At 39.7% G+C, this 15,585-nt stretch overlaps 1 protein-coding gene across 17 annotated transcripts in view; it reads left to right on the top strand.

Moving 5' to 3' along the window:
• LOC138741615 (adhesion G protein-coupled receptor B2-like) overlaps positions 1-15,585 on the top strand; it is a 711,436-nt gene that overhangs the window by 286,692 nt on the left and 409,159 nt on the right. For all 17 annotated transcript variants that reach the window (XR_011343611.1, XR_011343612.1, XR_011343613.1 and 14 more), the window contains 2 exons: positions 75-150; positions 11,606-11,708. Coding sequence is in view for 14 of the 17 variants with exons in the window: in XM_069895953.1 (XP_069752054.1) it covers positions 75-150; positions 11,606-11,708 (179 nt within the window). In the remaining 3 variants the exon portion in view is untranslated. The remainder of the gene's footprint in view (positions 1-74; positions 151-11,605; positions 11,709-15,585) is intronic.

Here is a 15,585-nt window from a genome sequence, read left to right as displayed (position 1 = left end):
TAAGGCTGACTTCAGGAAAATATTTGACCTTTTAAAATGTAAAAGTTACTGTGCTGCTTTTCAATATTTTCCAGAAACAGATGATTCAGCCCACTATGTTATTGGAACGGTGCTGTACCGAACACTGGGTCTCATTTTACCTGTTGCAAAGTAAGTAGATCTTGTCTTCATTCTGTTACACAATAAAAGAAAAATGTCGATTAACACTTAGATCAGATCAGTATTTCCACACAAATCTAAACTGACTTTCCATACCTCGATCAGAAAAATTTGCCGGATGTCAAGTCAGGTTTATTGTCATCTGATTACACGATTTCAACTTGATGAAACAATGTTCTCTGGTCCTTGGAACAAAACATGCAGATGCACAACCAGAACATAACATGCATACAGACCAACAATACATATGAAGACAAGTATTCATATCTACAAATAAATATTATTTCATGAATATGAGAGTCTCGAATGGTTAGTGTGAGTAGTTCAGTATTCTCACTGCCCATGGGAAAAAAAAACTGTTCCTCAGCCTGGTGGAGCTGGCTCTGATGCTCCTCTATCTCGTTCCTGATGGGAGCAGCTGAAAGATGCTGTGTGCAGGGTGGAAGGGGTCCTCAATGATTTTGTGTGCCTTCTTTAGACAACGATTCCGATAGATCACATCGATGGAGAGAGGGAGACTTCAGTAAAGGTAAAGATAAAAGTTCCTCCCTGCACTCTTAAGGTCCTGTGGATTCATCCATTTCTCTGCAGCAACCAAGCCACCCTGTGGTGCAGCCAGCCAAGATGCTCTCAATAGAAGGTTGACCAGTAGCCTTGCCCGCTTCAGTCTTCTCAGGAAGTGCAGTTGCGTGTTCATGATAGGTCACTAGTAAAGTGAACTCCAAGGAACTTGCTGCTGTCCACTCTCAAATTTGTTGATGTGTAGTGGAGGGTGGTAATTCCTGGTCCTCCTGAAGACTATGATCATCTCCTTTGTCTTGTCCACATTGAGACCCGTTGTTGCTGCTCTTGCACCATTTCATGAGATTTTCCACCTCTTCTCTGTAGTGTAACTCATTGTTCTTGCTGATGAGTCCAACAACTGTTTAGTCATCTGCAAACATGATGACACAGTTGGAGCTGGATCTGGCGAAGCATTTGTGGGTCAGAAACGTGAACAGAAGCAGGCTGAGCACACAGCCCTGCAGTCTACTGTCTCGAGATGTCAGAAACGGTTAAAAGGTACTGCATATTTGTTCCCTCTAATCATTAAACAAAAATGCAGGTGACTCTTTGAAATGTTCCAATTCACCAGACACATGGATGATGGTGTAAAAGAAATACTTTCAACTTTTCTGCTTGACTTCGGATCTGTTTAATTTATATATTCTCAAACTTGCTTTTGATTTGAGTTTTAACAGAACTACACTTTCAAAGATTGCCAAAAGCCTTAACAGATCATTAAAAAAAAACATATTTCAAGTAAGCAGAAAAGAAACTTTTTTTGCTGGAGAGAGTTATACATAAATAAGTAAGTAAACTAGCCATGGAAGATGAGATATGGATAAAAAGATGATGTAAATCAAGAGAACCACACATGGTCAGAATAGAAACATTAGATAAACAAACTGGAAAAGAGATAAAAGTAGAAGTCTTTATTTATGCCAGAATATCTTTCAAGCATTTTGATCTTTTTGCACACATTAAGACTAGAATGTTTTAACAATGCTAAGTCAAGTTTTCAATTCTTGATAGTTTTGTCCTGTGCTTTCCAGAAGAGAAGACAAATAGGAAATGATTTTGTACAGAGATCATAATGACATAAACAAAAATTAAAACAGCAAACCAAAGAAGACTTGTCCCTAGATTTGAATAATAAAACAATGATACTCCAAACCAAGAAAATGCATCTTGTATTTAAGTGCTTTTCGATACGATGTAAGTGCAAGGATTTCTTGTGCCATTCCTCCCAATCATAAAATATTCTTGAGAACAATTTGTTAAAATTGAGTATTTTTTAAAATCTTTCCCTCTGTGTTAGGTGAATTCTATCCTTGTGGTAACATTAGCATTGAATTACTTGGTTAAAAATGAACATTCAACAAAATGTAAACTTTTATAATTTTTTGAACTTTCATCAAATATCAAAGCCTTTAACATAGAGCAAGGCAGAACATCCCAGGCTGCTGAGGTCTTGGAAATAATTTTATCCCAAATTCCAGAGCCCATCCATTTTCAGAGGCAAGGCATCACGCCTGCTCACCTGGGTAAGTCGGTGGTGTTTATGTAACTTCCTGCTATTCTAATAGATAATGCTAATGTATAAAAACAGGCCCTTCAGCCCATCCAGTCTGTGCCAAACTATTATTTTGCCACATTCCGTCAACCTCCATGCAGGCCATAGCCTTCATACCCCTCCAATCCAAATTTATCTTAAATGTTGAAATCAAACTGAAATCCGCCATGTCTACTGGCAGCTCATTCCACACTTCCACCAAACTCCCAAGTGTGCCCCTTAAATATTTCACCTTTCACCCTTAACCCATGTCCTTTAGGCTTACTCAACCTCAATGGAAAAAACCTGTTTTCATTTACCCTATTTATGTCCCTAATAATTTGGTAGACTTCTATCAAATCTCCCTTATTCCCTGACGCTCCAGGAAATAAAGTCCTAACCTATACAATCTTTCTTATAACTCAGATCCTCAATTCCTAGCAGCATTTTTGTAATTTTTTCATGTACTTTTTCAATTTTTCCTCTAGGTAGGTGAGCAAAGCTACACACAATACAACAAATGTTGCCTCACCGATGTCTAATACAACACAACATCCCAACACCTTTTCTCAGTAATTGATTTAGGAAGACCAACATGCCAAATATTTTCTTTACGATCTTTGTTATGTACCAAACCAGCAGCAATAGAAATTCACCATCTTCAAACAATATATTTTTTAATAACTATTAATAATATAACATTTCTTACTTAACTCTGACAACCCCAGTATGCGTAAATGTGTGTGAGAAAGTGTGTGTGTGTGTGTGTGTGTGTGTGTGTGTGTGTGTGTGTGTGTGTGTGTGTGTGTGTGTGTGTGTGTGTGTGTGTGTGTGTGTGTGTGTGTGTATGGCAAAACCAAAACCATTACAGTTCAGGCATAATTCTGAAGAGATTATTTTAAAGTTCGGTCAGTTTTTTTTTGGAACTCAGATTCTTTAAATTGTTGCTTAAAAGCAATTATAGAGTTGGTGTGAGGCATCAGACTTCTCAAAATTCACAAAGTTCTTTTAGAGTTGTTTTCAGAGAAATGCTTCTTCATACGAATTATTTTCCTCAAATCCCCCTCTTTTGCATGGAGGTTTTGGAATATGTGTTTCACACGATGATTTCACAAATCCATGCAAGGGATGACATGGCAAAGTGCCATGAAGGAGACAGTGAAGTGGCTCTTTTTCATTACCAATAATTTTGCGGATCTCCATGATAAGGAAAGCACCAACTACAGGATCTTCTCTTGAAAATGTCTATTAATATTTAATATTAAAGATATCTTTCTGAAATGTCTTTAATCACATGACATGATGTCACGGCTGATTTTGTTTCATTTCTCCAAAAGCATGAATTATTACAGATGGCCTTTTGCCTGTTTATACAATTTATCAAACAAAGGCCTTCTTGTTTGACCAAGTGTTTCCTGAGTGTTTGAAGTTCTTCAAACCACTTAAAAGTATGAATCATTAGCAAAGGGATGCTGGCCTACCTGCTGATCATTAAATACAAAAGTCCTCTTTGTGTACATAGTTGCTTCTGAACAAATATCTATTGTCATAGGTTCAAAGAAGAACCACTTCATTTTTTTATGGTTGTTTACAGAGCTTGACAACGAATTAGCAGACATCTTGACTTCCAAAATGGTTTCTGTGTGTAAGAGTCTGTGTCTGTCCAGCTCACACTATGAAATATATATAACAACTAAATATTAATAGCACAATTCCATCATACCCTTCCTAACTGTGATGCAATTTTTCAAGGAATTATGTATCTGTATTCTCAGATTCTTCCATTCTGCTGCACTCCACTATGCCCTATCATTTACTGTGTTAGTCCTACCAAACCATCTCACATTTGTCCACATTAAATTCCATCTGCCATTTTGCAGCCCAGTTTTCCAGCTAGTCCAGATCCCACTTCAGGCTTTGAAAGCCTTCCTTGTTTCTGTCCATTGCACCTCAGTCTTTGTGTCTCCTGCAAATTTTCTGATCTAACTTACCACATTATCATCTAGATTGTGGATATAGATGACAAATAACAATGAACCCACTACAGATCTCTAAGTTGCCCTACTAGTAACAGGCCTGCAGTTAAAGAGGTAATCATCTACTACCACACTCTGACTTCTTCTGCAAAGCTAATTTACAATCTCAACCTAAATAATGAGCTAGAGAGCCTTCCTGACCAATCTCCCATATGAGACCTTGTCAATAGCTTTACTAAACTCCATGTAGGCAACATCCTTGGCCTTTCCTTTATCAACATTCATGGTAATCACCTCAAAAAGCTTTAAGATTGATTAGACATGACCTATCACAGTCTATTCAAGTTTACTGTCATCTGATTGCACAAGTGTGACTGATGAAACAGCATACTCTGGTCCTTATTGCAAAACACGCTGACACACAACCTGACAATACACGTACATACAGACAATACATATGCAAGACATGTATTCATATATACAAATAAATATTGTTTCATGAATATGAGAGTCTCAGAGGGTTAGTGTGAGCAGTTCCTTTGGTCGTTCAGTATTCTCACTGTCCGTGGGAAGAAGCTATTGCTCAGCCTGGTGGTGCTGGCTCTGATCCTCCTGGATCTCTTCCCTGACGGGAGCAGCTGGAAGACGCTGTGCAGGGTGGAAGGAATCCTCAAAGATTATGGAGGCCCTCTTTAACAAACTCCTGTTGAATATCTCTCATCAGTCCCTGCCTATCCAAATACTTTTATATTTGTTCTCTAAGAGCAACTTGCAATAATTTAGCCACTGCTGATGTCAGTTTCTCTAATTATTCTTAAGTATGGGGAAAACAAGGTGAGTAAAGAGCCAAAGCAAGTACTGGGGAACAAAGGCCAACTGGCACATTGACCTTTGAAAATTCATTGTGAAAGCCACAGCAGCTGTGAATTGGTGCAAGTATCCCTGAATCCATGAGAAACCACAGAGATAAAATTGTAAGACTAGCTTCAAAATCTTTCAGAAACTCCATTTAACTTACTGTTGATAATGGGTATACAGTGTTTTTTTTTTATATCCTTCCCAGCCCTACAATGTTGCATTTGACATTTTTTACACAACAGAACAAATAAATGTGCTGGTCACACAGTCATAGCATAAGTTTGACCTGATCTTATCCTCAATACTAATATTCAAGTTTGATTCCCATCTTTGTTTTGATCTCATTAACTCCTATTTAGGATTACACAATTGGATTAAATAATATATAACTTTAAAAATAAGTTTTTCACTATAAATAACCTACAAATCTATAGGTTTATCATCTTAACAGCTTTATCATCCCCATCTGTTCTCATGAAGATGAAGACACATAACTGCACATTTTGAAATCTGGAGTAAAAAAACAAACTGCTGGAAGAATTTAGCAGTATCTGTTGGAATTACTGACACTTCAGGTTGAAATAATGCTGCAAGGCTGAGTCATATAATGTTAACAATGTGATAAATACTCCAGGTCACAAGAATAAAACTCAGGTTTGTCATATCAATATGTTGAAATCTTACTATGAGAAAAAAGACAATGGAGAACAGTCTGTATCAGAGGTGTTAGTTGTTAACAGGGTTGAGGAAGTTATGGATCATAAGATCATGGAAACAGAATCTTGTGAGAGTAACCTTAAAGAAACCATAGTTCCCATGCACCTGTCTAACTCAACAATTTTGAAAAACCTGAAGGAAAAGTTAGTTCATCTTAAATCACAAGAACAGAAGCAGTTGAAGCAGTTCCTTTTGAAATATGCAGATTTGTTTCCTGATGTGCCAAAGAGGACATCAATGATGTGGATGTGAAGTGAGCCCCATAAAACAATACCCCTATCTGTGGTGCATTGTTACCCAGAATCAGACACACACAAAGATAAAGACTGTACAACAGGCTTTAATCCACAAAGACTTCCATAGAGCCAGGCTGGCTGTAGCTGCAGCAACTCTGAGTGAGGCCTCGGGAGACCGGCGCAGGCTTATATCCCGGAGGGTGATTGACCCATTCAGGCCAACTGATTAACAGCCAGCCAGGTGTTATCCTGTCCCCTTATACTCCTGCAGTTACAGAGGTTGCCCTCTGCAGTAGACCGGTGGTGTACCACCACACTATCGAAGAACAATAAAATAATGGATTGGGGGTGGAATATATGTTGAAAAATGATATTATTAGATCTTTGAACTCAGATTGGAGTTCTCCTTATGTTAGGTGGAGATTACAGGAAGGTTAATGCAATAACCAAAATGGATGTTTATCCTATTCCTAGAATTAATAATTATATTGATAAAATTAGAAAAGTTAAATTTCTTACTAATATGGATCTGTTGAAGGGCTACTGGTGTAACAGAGAGAGGAATGGACATTTCTTCCTTTTGTGACACCATCAGGCTTGTACAAATATAATGTGCTACCTTTTTGCATGAAAACTGCCTCTGTGACATTCCAGAGGATGATAAATTTCATAATCTACGGTTTAAAACATACAGATGATAATATTGACTTAGTCACAAAAAATGACACATGGGAAGAACATCTGATGGAATTGGAAAAATTGTTTACCAGATTATCTGAAGCACACTTAACTGTCATTTTAACTAAAAGTGAATTCAGACATGCTGCTCTGATATAATTAGGACGTAGTTGGTCAGGGCAAAATTGTGTCTATTCAATTGAAAGTGCATGCAATTTCTGAATTCCCTATTCCCAATGGCAAGAAATGTTTTTAGAAATGATAGGATATTATAGTAAGTTTTGCAGAAATTGCTCTTCCTTTAACCAATCTTTTGAAGAAAGGGGAGAAATTTGTGTGGACGAAATCTTATCAGAGAGCTTTGGAGAATTTAAAGAAGATGTTATGCCATTACCCTGTTTTAAAATCTCCTGTTGTGACAGACCATTTTCTTTAGCAATGGATGCCAGTGAGGGGACAGCAGGTGCAGGTTTGTTACAAAAACATGATGAAATTGACCATCCAGCTGCCTACTTTTCAAAAATATTCAAAGGAACTATTCCATTATTGAGAAGGAACTGTTGGCTCTGATACTCGCTCTGCGGAATTTTGATGTGTAACTGGGTACCGCTCATGAAGTAATAATGATATTTACTGACCACAATCTTCTGGTGTTTTTGAATAAAATGAATAATAAAACTAGAAGATTATTAAAATGGAGTTTGAACTTGCAAAAATATAATCTGTAAATTAATCATATCAAAGGTACAAATAATGTCATAGCAGATTGCTTGTCTAGATGTTAAAATGATCATGTTGTTATGAGCCTAGAGGATCCCAAAACCCAGCCGCAATAGATATTCACCAAGACAAATGGTTACTTAAACAAAAGTTGCTTTTACTTATCTTTAAACATGAAAACAGGATGAAATTCTAACTTATTACAATTAACTTACTTAACCTAATTTAACCCCCTTCTAATTCTAAGCGCACATGTATGTGATGTGTGAGTAAGTTTAGAAAAGTTATTTAATTCACAGTCCAATCTCACTTCTCATTCCTCCAAGTTCACTGGTTTCACAAGTTAAAGGAGTAGAAGCAGGTCACTAGGCCCATTGAGTCTGTTCCATGACTCATTAAGCTGAAATATGCTCACACCTAATTCCAATTTCCTGCCTTTTCCCCATATCCATTGATATCCTTACTAATGAGATACTTATCCATTTCCTGTTTAAATACTCCCAGTGATCTGGCCTCCACTGCTTTGTGTGGCAGTGAGTTCCATAGATCCACGACCCTCTGAATAAAGAAGTTCTTCCTCCTTTCTGTTCTAATTGGCCAACTTCTAATTTTAAGGCTATGGCCCTTTGTTCTTGATTCACCCATCAAGGGAAACATCTTATCCGCATTCACTCTATCAAAACTTTCATAGTTTGAAATGTCTCTGTGAGATCCCCTCTCATTCTATACTCCAACAAATACAACCCAAGAGCTATCAAATGCTCCCCATACGCCAGCCCCTTCTTTTTTCAGGAATCATCCTAGTAAATCTTCTCTGCACCCTCTCCAGCCATATCATATCTTTTCTAAGATAGGAGGCCTAAACCTGTACACAGTTCTCCAAATGGGGTCTCAGCTTTTAAATACTACACCTCTTGAAATGAATGCTAGCAAAGCATTCGCCTTCTTCACTGCCAATCCCACCTGGACATTAACTTTTAGATAACTCTGCACAAGGATGCCCAGTTCTCTTTGCACCTCTGAGGATTGAATTTTCCACCCAATCCAAAAAGTTCTCTGCCTGTTTATTTCCACTGCCAAAATGTAGAACCGAACACTTCTCAACATTGTACTTCATCTGCCATATTTTTGCCCAGGCCCCCAATCTGTCTCCATCCTTCTGCAATTTTACGGTTTATTCAATACTTTCCTGCTCCACCATCTATCTTGGTGTCATCTGCAAATTTGGCCACAAAACTATTTAATCCACAATCCAAATCATTAATATAAATTGTAAACAGCAGTGGCCCCAAGACCGACCCCTGGGGTACACTGCTTGTTACAGGCAGCCATCCTGAACAGGATCCCTTAATTTCAACACTTTGCTTTCTGCTTATCAGCCAATTTTCTATCCAGTCTAATAATGTTCTTGTAATTCCATGGGCCTTCATCTTATTTATCAGCCAAAAAAAAACATTAGGGTTGTATTTAAATATACAACATCCACAGCCTCCCCTTTGTCTATCCTACCTGAGATTACATCAAAAAACTATAATGGGTTAGTCAGGCATGATCTACCCTTCGTGCATCTCTAGCTATTTCATAACTTCATCCTTGAGAATTGACTCTAATGTCTTTCCAACCACCGACATCAGAATTATAGGTCCTATTAATCACACATTCAAATTGATAAGATTGCAAAGTATAATATTTAAATTTCAGCCTAGATCATTCTATTTTCTGATCTTCTGTAGCATCTTTCTGAAATTCCTTTTCTAACTTATCGATCTGTTTCTCTAATTCAAGACTGATTTAATCGATTCTTTTTTATTTTAAAAGTATAACTAATTATTTGTCCTCTCAAATAGGCTTTCAGAATATCCCATAATACAAACTTACTTTGAACAGATTTAGAATTTTCTTTCAAAAAAATTATTTTGTTTTTTCAAAAAATCAATAAATTCCATATTTTGTAACAACATTGTATTAAATCTCCAACAATAAGCTATTTGAATTTTCTCAGAAGTCTCATATGTAAAATATAACAGAGGATGATCTGAAATCACCCTACTTTTATATTCCGCTTGTTGTGTTTTCCCTTGTAAATGTGCCTATACTAACTTATTATTATTATGTTTGAAGAATATTAAAAACATCTTAGTTGAAGTAACCATTGACTTGGTGAATTTCTGTTGTTGCTGGTTTTTGGAGACAAATATATGGCAGCTGAAGTACAATGTTGAGAAGTGTTCGGTTCTACATTTTGGCAGTGGAAATAAACAGGCAGAGAACTTTTTGGATTGGGTGGAAAATTCAATCCTCAGAGGTGCAAAGTTATCTAAAAGTTAATGCCCAGGTGGGATTGGTAGTGAAGAAGGCGAATGCTTTGTTAGCATTCATTTCAAGAGGTGTAGTATTTAAAAGCTGAGACCCCATTTGGAGAACTGTGTACAGGTTTAGGCCTCCTATCTTAGAAAAGATATGATATTGCTGGAGTGGGTGCAGAGAAGATTTACTAGGATGATTTCTGGAAAGCAGGGGCTGGCATATGGGGAGCATTTGATAGCTCTTGGGTTGTATTTGTTGGAGTATAGAATGAGAGGGGATCTCACAGAGACATTTCGAACAATGAAAGTTTTAATAGAGTACATTGTGGTTTATATGCATGACAATGAATTTATTATCATTATTCTTGTCTAATCCAGGCAACATCCAGAAAATGCTACAAAAATGCCATACCATGATTCCTTTATTATCATGAAATAAAAACAGTGTAATATTACATGAAATTGCCTTGATTTTGCCATAAACCATCAGCAGAAATTGCCAGGTGCCTCTTGCAGTCAGAAGCAAAAAAGAGTCATTAAATATCCATGGATTTGCCTCCAGTGCTCCCGCAGCCTATGCAGCCACACAGACTCCAGTCCAAACCATCGGCAACCCGAGCTCCAGATCTGAACCTTCGACACAATTAGGAATCCTTCAGCACCCTCTCACATCCTGGTTCTGAAGGCTGGTACCTCTTCAGCCTGTTTTGAGCCAGTCTCCAACAGCCCGCAGCCTCTGTGTGTTCCTTAGCCACAGAGCCCCTCCTCCCTCACCACTATTTGGGCAAACAACAGCCTTTCCAAGTAAAGCAGCACTGTAAAGGTCAACTATTGCATCCAGTGCTCTTGTTGTGGCCTGCTCTCCATTGGAGACTGGTAGATCATTTCATTGAGCACCTTCACTCTATGCACTGCTGCAGCAGAGATCTTCCAGTGACAACCCATTTCAAATTCCTGTCCCATTCCCATGCTGATATGTCTGTCCATGATCTCATGCATTGACAAGCGAAGACTACTCACAATTTTGAGAATCCACACCTCATATTCTGTCTGGGCACTCTCCAACCAGATGGCTTCTCTGACTCTGTTAGGAGCCCTTTCGGTCTCTCTCTTTCCCAATACCCATGTCTCTTTTCCTTGAGCTCCCCACCCTTGTCTCCTCTTCCTTCCTCTCTCCCCCCTCTCTCTCTCTCTCTCTCTCTCTCTCTCTCTCTCTCTCTCTCTATTCCTCTGTCTCCTTTTCTCCCACTCTGCATTCACAGAGCTCTCTTCGCCCCTGCAAAATTCTCAGCTTCTTTCCTGCTATCCACATCCAACCATGGCCTCTTGACTGTTACCTTATGCCTCTTCCCCTTGTTCCCTCTTCCCTTCTCCCCCCAGTTTTCTTTTTATTCAGAGGCTTTTCTGTTTTGTGCTCACACCTTGATGAAAGGCTCAGGCTCAAAATGTTGGTTGTATTTCTTTGTCTCCTGTAAACACTGTGGGACCTCCTGAGTTTCTCCAGCACTTTTGTTCATTAACAACAATCTCAGTGTCAAAAGATTTTTTGTTTCACATTTTTTCCGTAGTGTGGCATATGCAAGGTGCAATTCAGCCAGTGTATTTTAAAGATGCAATAATATCCCAATTTTTAACTTTTAATATGAATATGTCCATTAGTTTTTTTCAAAAGAGATTATGTGTGAATAGGCTGTTAAAATAAAGTTTGCTAACATTTTGCTAAACCAACAGATAACTTGCATTTTTGCTCATCTTCAAAACCATTGAGATGTGATTACATTGTAGCATTAATCCATTTTGACTTAGCACCTTTATTTATCAATTGTTGTGAACTTACATATTAAATATTTTTTCTTCCAGAAAGTCAATGGCAATAAATTCCAAAATACTGGCTGTAACAGTAAGACCACAGCCCAAAGCCTCAGAACCAATTGTTGCTGTGGAGCTATCTCATCTTGTCAATGTAAGTCATCCTATTCCTACTTACAGATTGATTTGCCAACTATATTACCAATTATAATTCAACCTGTACAGATAGATTTTTAAAAATTGGAATCTGAGGCACGCAATAAATTTACTTTTTAAATGTTTTTTTTTTAAATTTGTTGATACAGCACGGTAACAGGCCCTTCTAGCCTATGAGACGGTGCTGTCCAAATATACTAATTAACCTACTAACCCCATACATTTTTAATTAAAGTATGTTTAAAAAATGTGATGATGTTAAAATGTAAAATCAATACCACATGTCAGAGAATGAATCTTAAGCTTCAGTTAATCTTAATCTTGAAATCTCATTTATTAGTTTCAGTAAAGGAATATAGGGTCAACTGCTTTGTACACTAACTAGTATACTACATTTGGAGTGAAACAGAACAGCCTGCAGATGCTATAATTGTAGTAAAAACACAGAAATGCTGGTGGAACTCAACAAGTCTCACAGCATCCATAGGAAGTAAAGATATATAACAGACGTTTTGGGCATGAGCCCTCCTCAAGGTATAAGCAAAAAGCATGCAGGCTTTAATAAAAAGGCTGGGGAGAAGGGAGGGAATGGCATAGGGGTGTGGGGAGCACAGGCCAACAGACAGGAGGTGATAATTAGATTTGAAAAGAAGAACAAGAGAGAAAAGATGAGAAATGATTGGGGGGGTTGGTTCTGTGAATGCAGAGCTGGAGGAAAGGAGACAGAGGGATAACGGAAGGGGAAAGACGAGGTGGGGGGAGGATATGTAGCATGAATAAAAGCTGTCACGACTGGAGGGAGAACAAACCCTTTTATTAGCTTATAACTAAGGGAAGATTTCAACAGTAGTCTTCAGAAGGGTTCTGGGTTTAGGCGGGAAACCAGGGTTATATGTGAGCTGATGGGAGCGCAGCTGGGACCCTCTGAATTGATAGAGATGACCGTTAGCCTCAAATGACATATATGAACGGTCCTCAGAAAGGATTGGCAGCTGGTGATAGGTAGCTTTCAGTTTGATGGTCAAATAGACCCGATACTGAGCAATATCATTCACCATGTCTGAAATACAAGGGAGGGGGGTTTGCGTCCAGGAGTGTGTACTGATTAATGGTTTGGCTATAGTCAATTACTAGCCTGGACTTGTTTTCCTCTTTTACCTGTACCACGCGCTCTCAACGGGCTGGTGCTAGGTTTGATGATACCTTGGTCAAGCAGATGTTGTGTGTCATACTTCATGAAATCTTGGCTTGCTGTGCTGTACCTCCTGTTCTTGATATCAATAGGTTTGCAGTCCGAGGACAGATTCGGGAAGAGGGGGTCGTCGATATTCAGTGTGGAGATGCTGCATGTGTGTTCTGATTTTAGGGGCCCTTTGTTCCGAACCATTACGGGGAGAGGGGACCAGAATACTCCAAGGTCATGCTTTTAAGGTGACACAGGAAGTTCAGACCCAACAACACTGGAGCATACAGTTCATCAAGAATATACAAACGAAATTTACAGAATTATCCCTGTGCCCCCCCCCCCCCCTTCAAATGACAGGTGTACTGCACAATGTTTTTGAATACGTGTAGAATGTGGTTGAGATGTGAGAAATATGCGGTAATTAGAAGGATACATCTTCAGGTTGTATTTTAGCACAGTCCTGAGTCTATGAAGCTTTCAGTAGAGTCCGTGTGGATTAGGCATCTAGTGGAATGTCCGTTTACCTTTACAGTCACAAAAGATTTGCTGAGTTGGTGAGGTCTGTCCTGATCTAGGACCATCGAGGTTGCCCTGTGTGGGTAAGATGGAGTCAACCTCATGGCATGGCAAGATGGCCTCCCTCCTTCTTCCTCCAACGATGTCGGTGCCGAGTTTCAATTCGGGTTGTGGCAAGATGGCCGCCAAGACTTTTCGCGCTGTTTCCTCACTGCCCCCTCCATTGGCATGTCACACAGAAAGTGGGTTCATGTGAATTTGGGGCAGACAGCTTGGGGCTGGAATCAGTTCCTGGAACGGTGCAGGCCGCGGACGTCCCCGGACTTCCCCTTGCATGGCAAACCCTTGCCCAATCTCCTTTCTTGCCACAGCTGGAACACATGGAGTCTTTTGACAGCAACGAGATCGGAGGTGCTGGCTCTGCTACAGAAGATGCACACCCTGTTAGGGCAGGGGTAGCCGGAGCAGTTGGTCCTTGGAGGGGCTCACCAGGGTGGGCGAGCTCATTGGTTTCGAGGTTTCATTCTCGAGTTTGGCCTGTTCCAAGGATTTGGCAAGCTCCACATGGCTAGCCAAGATTTTCTTTTCTGACTCGAGCAATCGCTGCCTCATGTATCTTGAGAGGACCTCGCGACTGGAGTGTTCCGGATCTGTTCTTCCTCACGAATGCAGCCCATAGCCACTTCGTACCTGAACTTCTTGCCAAGCGTCCATAGATCCAGCAGGTAGTCATCGATGGTCTCTCCTGGCCACGGAGAGTAGGTTGGTGCCTTGAGAGGACCTTGTTCTGTGACTTCAGGTATGGAGCCTTCAACGCCTTAATAGCAGCATCATACGTAGAGCAATCCCTGATGACTGTATACCCTTTCGTTCCTACCCTCGAAGTGGGTGTTGACCTCCTGAGTTCATTGGTATGGAAGACGTCTCTGGTCACGTTCAGGTAGGCCTGGAAGCAATCAGGCCAGTATGTGAACTCCTCAGCTGCGTCAGGGGACAGAAGGTCTACCAGTAGCATATCTGGCTTGAGTAGGGCTTCCATACGTGAATAAAAGCTCTCACGACTGCAGGGAGAACAAACACTTTTATTAGCTTATAACTAAGGTTAGGGTTGAACTGTAGTCTTCAGAAGGGTTCTGGGTTTAGGTGGGAAACCAGGGTTATATGTGGGCAGATGGGGGTGGAGCTGGGAGGTGGGACCAGTCATCAGCATGAAACCCTACCAGTGAATCCCAGTTCACTGCAGGGAGCTAACAGAAGCCAGAGAAGTTGATGTTAATGCCATCAGGTTGGAGGGTGTCCAAACGGAAGATGAGATGATGTTCCTCCAGTTTGCACGTCGTCTCAGTCTGGCAGTGCATGAGACCATGGACAGATATGCCAGCATGAGAATGGGGTGAGGAATTGAAATAGGTTGCCACTGGAAAATCCCCACCATTGCAGCAGACAGAGTGAAGGAGCTGAATGAAATGATCTCTCAGTCTGTATCCAGTCTCTCCGATGTAGAGGAGACCATTTCAGGAGTCTAAAATGCAATAGATGACCCCTGTAAATTCACGAGTACTCAACATTATAGTTAGGAAACTGACACATTGGTTTTACAAAATATCTTTACCTCCTATGGACCCTGCGAGACCTCCTTAATTCCACCATTTCTGTGCAGTTTTAGTACATTTGTTTATTGTCATAAAATATTGGGAACACAAAAGTGTTCAAATTATATTGGGAGGCTTAATATTGGATCCATCATATTAAACAAGACAAGTCAAAATTCAGTCAAGGATTTTTAAGTAACAGTAGAGACTAAATTGCCTTAAGTGCCCGTTAGGAGAATCAGAAAGGTCAGCCAGTCTTGCACTGTTGTCTATTATCAGGATGTTAGGTGAAGTCAATGGGCTCCATTATAATGCATTCCCATTTCTGAGTACCCGGGAAAAACTTATTCTCATGAAGAGTAGACATGTAGAGACGAACTGCATGTTAAACAGAACATATGGAAGTATATGCCAGTCCAACACCGTGACGTAGGAAAGAAGAAAAACAAAGGTGAATGGTCTTTATTTGAATGCATATAGCATTTATAACAAGATTGATGGGCTGACAGAATGGATAACAACAAACGAGTATGATCTCAATGCTTGAGAGACAAGCTTGAAAGGTGGACAGAACTAGGTGC

The sequence above is a fragment of the Narcine bancroftii genome, chromosome 8 (assembly GCF_036971445.1).
Source record: "Narcine bancroftii isolate sNarBan1 chromosome 8, sNarBan1.hap1, whole genome shotgun sequence".
Classification (NCBI taxonomy): Eukaryota; Metazoa; Chordata; class Chondrichthyes; order Torpediniformes; family Narcinidae; genus Narcine; species Narcine bancroftii.
Note: the sequence above shows the minus strand (reverse complement) of the source record. Positions and strands in the feature narration are given on the sequence as shown.